The 8091-nt window shown below is 47.7% G+C and overlaps 1 protein-coding gene across 12 annotated transcripts in view; it reads right to left on the reverse strand.

Moving 5' to 3' along the window:
- The window catches only part of SAMD11 (sterile alpha motif domain containing 11), a 299306-nt gene that overhangs the window by 177954 nt on the left and 113261 nt on the right, over positions 1–8091 (reverse strand). For 4 of the 12 annotated variants that reach the window (XM_065575103.1, XM_042852879.2, XM_042852878.2 and 1 more), the window contains one exon: positions 5817–5908. In XM_065575103.1, coding sequence (XP_065431175.1) covers positions 5817–5908 — 92 coding nt within the window. Of the gene's footprint in view, positions 1–5816; positions 5909–6058; positions 6182–7564; positions 7863–8091 lie in introns of those variants that run through there. The other 8 variants (XM_042852880.2, XM_042852877.2, XM_042852889.2 and 5 more) reach the window with 7 other exon arrangements.

Raw genomic sequence — 8091 nt, forward strand, 5'->3', positions numbered from 1 at the left:
GAAAATCCCATGTTAAATCCTAAGACATTTTCAGAGGCAGCCTGGCTCAGGTCATTATGAAAACTACTCTAAGGGTCACGCTGGTGACGGAAACAAACAAAGGAGATCCATGCTTGAAAATGCTTCCCCTTTGCTATACTGGGCATGCAATCCTGGACATTACAAATCTAAGCCCCTTTGCTCTAATGAGAGAGATTTTAGTGCTGGCCTCTGCAAAATCATTCCCCTGTCCTCCCCCACTTTGCTAAGGTGACTGTCCCCTATGAACAGGTCAGGCCTTCCTCAGGGGCCTGGCACAGCCAGAAAAACCACTCGCCACCACCAAGAGCAGCACAACCCTATCCAGTCTAAGGGTTCCTTTCATTGCAGAGACTGAGAGTTATTGGCATTGTGCGTGTGCAGGAAAGTTTAAGGGGAAATGCTGAAAAATGGTTCATAGCTGAAATGCATTGGAATGCACCAAAGGGCCTTTTGTAATTTAAACCATTCTTAACTGAAAATATTTGGGATCCCTGTAAATGGGGGATACAGACCTACGTATGCAATTTACAAGTCTCCTGCCTGCAACGATTTCTGTGCCTTTTTGGCATCCTGCATGTGCAGCATAACATAGGAGTAGAGACCCAGGCAATTTAACCTCATCTGAACTACAAAGACTGAGGGTGCATGAACCTATTGTGTGTGTGTGGGGGGGGGGGGGGTCTAGCTCTCCTTAACCGCAAACAGAGGGTGCATGGAAGTACCACAAGTACTCCTGTTCTTTTAGAGGGTGCATGGAAAAAACAGGGGTGCAGGCCTATGCAAAGCAAACTCTCCTTAACGGTGAAGACTTAGAAATGATGCATGAAATCCGGAGCGCTCCAGCCCCCTTTCATTGCAAACCGTGGGGGAGGAGGGGGTATTGGGGAACACACGCCTGTGCAGCGCCTGGACTCACCTAATGGCAAAGCTTTTTCTGCCTGCAAGCGACTGTGTCCATGAAAGGCACAAACCAGGGCGGGGGGTGCGTCTGCCCTCTCCTAGCCCCGGAGTGACCCCCCCGCCCTTCTGCCCGATTCCCCACGCGGCTCTGATTGATGCCCCGGCCAGGCTCCGAGACGCGCCCGGGGAGGGGGAGCCGCTGCCGCTGCCCGAGGGAGGAGGCGCCGAGGCAGCAGGCGAGACGCGGCTGCTCCTCCTCCGCCTCGCAGGAAACCAGCGGTCGGTCACAGAACTAGCCGAGGCGCCGGCCGCCGTCTGCAGCTGCAGCAAACGAGCTGCGACGGGGAGGGGGGGAAGCGGGAGCGATCCGGGCTCTGCTGGGGGGGGGGAGGGACCCGAGTCGCATTCCCTGCTGCTTTGTGTGTGTGTGACCTGCCCCTTGCTAATGCAGGGGTGCGGGGGCACCCCCCATTCCAACCTCACCGCAGGGGGGGACTACATCAGCAGTCCCAGCCCCGTAGCTGCCTGGGGGCAGCCAAGCTGGGCAGGCACCAAACAAGTCTGCTAGGTCTGGCATTGCTACACACACGCTCGCTCTCTCCCTTGCAGACCCATGCACTGAGGAGGGCTGTGCAGATCCTCTGTGGGAGGCCAGGGCACATTCCAGGCCCGGAGATGCCCTGAGAAAAATGACCCCTCCTGACCCCTTGGCAGACAGGAGCTCATGTGCACTGGGCTGGCCACCTTCCCCTCTGTCAACTCCGCCCAAGAAGGTGTGGGGGGAAAGGGGTCTTTCTTTCCTTTTGCTGGGTTGATTTTGCTTCTGACGGTTTTACAGCAGCTGGTAAAAGGTTCAGGCCCAAGGTAAAAGACTCCAGCTCCTTAGAGCTGCTTTCCCAAACTGGTTCCACGGCGATATGTAATTTGCTTTCCAAATCAATCCTCCCTTATCAGACCCCAAAAAGGACCCAGACAGGGCCTGAGAGCAAGCACTAATTTTGATTAAAACTCTTGATGTTACAAATTCCATTTGACAGGGTAGAAGAGTTGGATCAACTAAATGTAACCTTTGCAGAAGGGAGGGCCGGGCCAGGTGTTTGGGCCATTCTGCTCTCAGCTTGCAGCACCAGCAAGAGTAACTCACCCATAAGCAGCTAGCTCTGCCCCATTTCAAAAATAATTCATGAGCGTGGCTGGCCTGTTCCTGTTGACAGTAGGCCATCTCATGTACACCAGATTCCCAGTACATGTAAACTTCCCTGGATAGTATCAGGCCCACAGTTCCATTGCATGCTCTTGATACAACCATAGCAGAGGGACCCAGAGCTCACGGGTGTAATTCACACTTTCCTGCTGTATCTACAATATAAAATACAGTAAGTTCTGTGCAGGATGGCTAAGAGCCCCCTGCTCTCATTGATTCTCAAACCACAGTCATCAGACAGGGAAAGATAAATTGTCCCCATTTCTTAACTGTTTCCTAGTATAATTGCTTTGAATATATAGTGCATGCAAATACTACAGCGCACTGTCAGGGGATTCCAGATTTAATGTGAAACTGCCAGTACACACTGGAGAGAGAACCAGCTAAATCATGCTTGCCTGACAAGGGAGAGTAAAGTGCCAGTGGAACCTCTCATGTGAGTAAGGCAAGTGGGATTTGGTCCATGGATAGTAACTCACTTTTTTGTTCATGGGTTGTAGAAAGAAGAGTAAAGTTAGCATCAATAAGGTTCCCCTTCAACGGAGGAAGGATGGTCTTGTGGTTAAAGCAGAGGACCGGGAGTTAAGAGACCTAGGTTCCGTTCTTCGTTCTGATGCAGTTTTCCTACATGTGACCTCAGGTAACCACTTAAGCTCCAATCCTACAGTGAGATCTACCAAGTACAGCCCTGTGTTTGTGCAGAATCCCCCTTGAGTCTGTGGGGTTCCATGAGAATGGAGGAGGCCACTTGTATGGATCTTGTTGCAGGATCGGGGCCTGATTTTCCAAGGTGTTGAGCATCCAGAAATCCAGATTAAGTCATTGGGAGCTGCAGGTGAAAGTCAGACCCTCAGACCCAGAGCTGGTTCTAAGGGCAGGCAAACATGGTGATCGACCTAGACTCCAACTTTCAGGGGGTGCTGCACCACTCAGACTTTTTTAGGGGAAGGGGGACAAAAATGTTTTCTGCCCTGGCTGGTAAAACAGCTCAAACATCTTAGTACTTCAGTTACCCCATCTTTAAAATGAGGATAATGACACTTTCCTACTACACAGAGGTGTGGTGAGGCTAAAGTACTTAGAGTTTGCCAGATGCTTTGAAACACTATTATGCAAGATGCTATATAAGTGCATTGTTTTTACATTTTAATTTTTAAAAAGGAAAAGAACATTTTATTTTAAAAGGACTTGTATTAAGACACATTTATCAAATATCATTATCTCCATCTTTCACTTCAGTCATTTCTTAATAACTTTAGGTTGTCTCTCTGGAACACTACAACATACTCCGTGGTTTTAACAAGCTTATGACAATAATGGTTAGCTTTCTCATAGCATGATCTACACTCAAAGTAAGGAAAATTATGCCAAGAGCACGCTGATTGCTACACAAAAATGAACAAAATAAAAGCCAGTTGCTGTGCTAAAATAATCCAGAATAAAGGTTATTCCGCTGTCAAAACCTTTCCTACTTCATCTCACTGGGAGAAGGGGGCTGGGAGACATGTCAAGACAGATTTTCTTTTCCTTTCCTAATACTAAATGAGCTTCTATTTCCATTGATATCAGGAGTTTCTGAACTTTTTCAGTTTAGACCACATTTTAACATGGAGATCGTCTCCAAGACAACTCCCCTCCCACCTGCAATCAGGTAGCATCCCTGAGGCAACAACAGCAATTGCTTATGTAGAAAAGTAACCTTAGGAAAGTATTTAGTGTCCTTTTAGCTGTCTTTTAATGCAATTTAGCAGTTGGAAATGAGGAGCAGACATCATCATGTGATCAGCCAGTTCTCAACAGACCACCAGCAAGTGCTCTGCAGACACCGTGGTCCATGGACCAAAGTAAAGGAACCTCTCTGATCTGTAGGGTCAATAATAAAAAATAAAGTGCACAAAGGGCTCAAACCTGTAAACACTAATTACCCAGCATAGTGCTTACTACTGTGAGTTGTGTCGCTGAAGTCAATGAGACTACTCATGGTAGTAAACATTATGGATGAAATTAGGGCAACCAAATAGCAAGTGTGAAAAATCGGGACAAGGGTGGGAGGTAATAGACGCCTATATAAGTCAGAGCTCCAAATATTGGGAATGTCCCTATAAAATTGGGACATCTGGTCACTCTAGGTGAGATGCTGGCCCCATTAAAGTACTGTACATGGCAAAACTCCCATTGACTTCACTGAGGCCAGGGTTTCAACCTATGTGACTTACTAATTGTGAGATAGTATCAGAGGGGTAGCCGGGTTAGTCTGAATCTGCAAAAAGCAACAGAGGGTCCTGTGGCACCTTTAAGACTAACAGAAGTATTGGGAGCATAAGCTTTCGTGGGTAAGAACCTCACTTCTTCAGATGCAAAACCCACGAAAGCTTATGCTCCCAATACTTCTGTTAGTCTTAAAGGTGCCACAGGACCCTCTTTTGCTAATTGTGAGATAGTAATTGAAAAATTATATAATGAGATAAATAGTATCTTTAGCTTTTGTTCTGCCAGGACTTTTTCAGTGTAAAGAACTACAGCACAATATGCTCTCAAGAGTTAAGTTACAAATATAGATGATATATTTGCTTTGACTTCTGCAGGCCACTTACTGAACATTTTTCTAAGCAACTTTTCATTTAAACATGCATATATATATATGAATATACACAGAGGAATCATTTAAATTCTGGGATTCTAAATAAACATACTTCACTTTCTCAGAGATTTACCATGTATGACCTCATAAAGACAACAGAAGAAAAAAATACCCTGGATAAAAAAATATAGAGAATAGCATTTGTTTCCACAGTTCTCGTTATAAAAATGCATTCAGTTACAATGATTCTTCCGACTCCAGGATTTAGTTTAGTTGTGTGAACCAAACAGGATTTTAACTGATAAAAATAATTGTAACTATATCTTTATAGTGTACACACATATCCCAGCTACACATATTTTTAATGTCTTAGTTCTAGGCAAGACACACTTCTGATTCCGCAACACGCTGTATTTATGACATCACCATCTTCTCCATGGAAATCCTGATGTCGCACATAATGAGATTTTAAGAGTCCCCAAGAAATACTCAGATGGGGGATGGAAAGCACTGTGAACTCAATGTTTAAGGTGAAGCAAAATAGAGCTATAAAAACAATGATCACTGTCAAGGATGAGAATGTTATCAAAGTTTTTTTTCTGAGGGGAGGAGGTGGTAGCTCCAAGATATGTTTGTTAATCCTTCTCAAGTTTATCTAAACCTTTTGCAAAACATGAGTGCTCTGATCCTAACATGTGGGTACTTTTAATTTCCTTTGTTTCAGTTGCTTTACCCTTCCGCAAAACACAAACACACACACACACACAAAAGGGGGGGGTGAGGCTGGAGCTGGTGAATGATTTGCACTTTGCATAGCTGTGATATTTCCCCCCGGTCAATCATACATGCACACTCTGCATTACATCCTTTGGGTTAAGCACTGCTTTGCCCAGCTGCTGGGTTTGCAACCTCCCCTTCCTCTGACATTTAACAAGACTGCAGCTATGCTCACAGTGCAAAACAGCACTTTGGAGAAGGCTCAGTGACTGACATCCCTAGCCCTTTAAGATCACAATTCCGTGATTACAGAAGGAAAAGAAAAAAATTAGGGGAAAAAAAAAGAATGGGGAGGAGATTTGACTAAAACACATATTTTAGCAATAATCTTACCACTGGAGACGAAATTCGACACCCAGGGCAATCACAGATTGGAGGATGTACCTGTAAGATTCCTTTGGACATAAGAGTCTTCAAACTTTTCCCTGGATGCAGAGGAGGAGAAGAAAAAGAAACAGCACTGGTTTAAAACAAAAAAATAAATGGCTTTGCAGAAAAAGCAACTCGGATCTTTCCATGCAAACTCACAGAGCCCTTCTCTTCCCGTTCCCACCCGATATGGCTCATGCTTGTACCTTAATTGAACTTTCTACCCTGTAGAAATCGGGAAGAGAACCACCAGCGCAGCCCTCATTAGCTTCCCTCTAACCTTGTTAAAAATGTTCTCGCCGTCTGGAGAGATGACTAATGAACATAACAACCAAGCGCTCCAGCCCTGCATGTCCACCCCCTTCCCCCACCTCGCACACATCACCCCGGTGCCGTTCTGGGCACGGGTAAGGGATGCATTTGCAATTAAAAGCAACGGAGGAGATATTGAATGCAAACCACAAGGCAGCCCGAGACAGCTTCTCCCCCGCCCTCCCCCTTTCCTCCTCCATCCATTTAACCTCAGTCCTCCTGACTCACCCCAGAGGGACTGAGATTTCCTGAAGACAGCCAGGAGCCCAGTGATAAAAAATGAGGAGAATAATAATAATTAGAGCGGCCCCTGGAGTTATTCCCCTCTTCTCTAGCGATCAATAAACAAGGCGAGGTGTCAGTCACCTCCTAATGGCTCTTCAGACCCCTGGGCTGACACCTCCAGCTCTCAGCTAATTACATGTCACACTGACTCTGTCTTTCCGCCTCTCCCCCCCCCGCCGCCTCCCTATGCAGCGCGTCCAGGGAGAGCCAAGTCCTTAGCTCTCCACCTGCGGAGACACCAGCCGCTCCTCTCCGCCGTCCCCGGGTTCTGGACCTGCCCAGCTCGGGTCCAGCTGCGCCGGGGGAGGTGGGCAGCTGTCAGCAGAAGGCAGACCCGTTGGGGTCCCGCACCACCCAGCTGCTGGGCCGGAGGAACCCCCCGCCCCCTCCTCCCCTGAGGCGCCTTTCCTCATTTACAGAGTGACAAGCCAGCACATTTCTGCTTCAAGCCCTCACAACTTCCAAACTCACTCCCTCCCCCTCTCCAAACAGACACACACACACATGCAGCCAGGTACACAAACACAGAGACAACTACACACAGACAGCCACTACTATGCACACAGAGATAACAAGAATACACACACACAGTCACAGTTATATACACAGATACCACCACCCACACAAACGATAAAGACAGCCACAAATATACATACACAGATAACAACGACCCACACACACTGCCACAACTATACACACACACGGATAACAACAATACATAGACACAGAAGATCACAATTATACACACAGATAACGATAAACACAGAGACAACTACACTCTTACACACACACAACTGTACACAGAGCGAGACAGCTACACACATAGGACAACTAGAGACATAGTTGCGCGCGCGCGCACACACACACGCACACAAACCACAACTATACACACACTGCTCACACAGCTCTAAACAGAGACAACAACCACAACTACACAGAGAGAGAACCACAACTATACACTCACACACACATAGCCAGCCATAACCGCATACACAGAGACAACCACAACTATACACGGAAGCAGAAAACCACAACTACACACACACAGGCACCCCCCAAAAAAATTATACCCCCCCAACAGGAAAAATCTGCCCCCCACCCCGGCGAGCACTTACTTCACCCGAGCGCTGCCCGCTCCGGCCTGCACCCCAGCAACAACCGCCCCATCTTGCTAAAGCCACGCCGGCTACTGGGCTGTTTCCGTTTGTCAATTGCAGCCTTTTGTCAATTTCGAAGCGCCGCGCACCCGGCAGCCTCCCGCGTTCCCCTCGCTCTGTGTGGCTGTGTCAGGTGCGGAGAAAAGTGCCCAAACCCCACCAAGTATAACTCCCCCCCCTTTTAATCCACAGTCAGTTGTACGCGCTGGCACAAGACCCAGCTCCCCTCACACGTCTCCCCCCAACCTTCCTTGGTTCAGCCTCTGCCCACATTGAATGAAACTTCTTCAGCAGGATGAACTCCCCTCCCCTCCCTCTGCGCGATCCCCAAGCTCCCGTCCCCCGCAGGAGAGCCCGGGATCGGGGGGATCTGATAGTTGGAGGGGGTGTCACTAAAAAGACGGGGGCAGGGATCCCAGAGGGATCCCCCCCTGACAATGCTCACATGCCATCAGACTCCCTCCCGCTTTCACAACGCCTGGCTC

This window comes from Chrysemys picta, chromosome 21, assembly GCF_011386835.1.
Source record: "Chrysemys picta bellii isolate R12L10 chromosome 21, ASM1138683v2, whole genome shotgun sequence".
In the NCBI taxonomy this organism is placed as follows: Eukaryota; Metazoa; Chordata; order Testudines; family Emydidae; genus Chrysemys; species Chrysemys picta.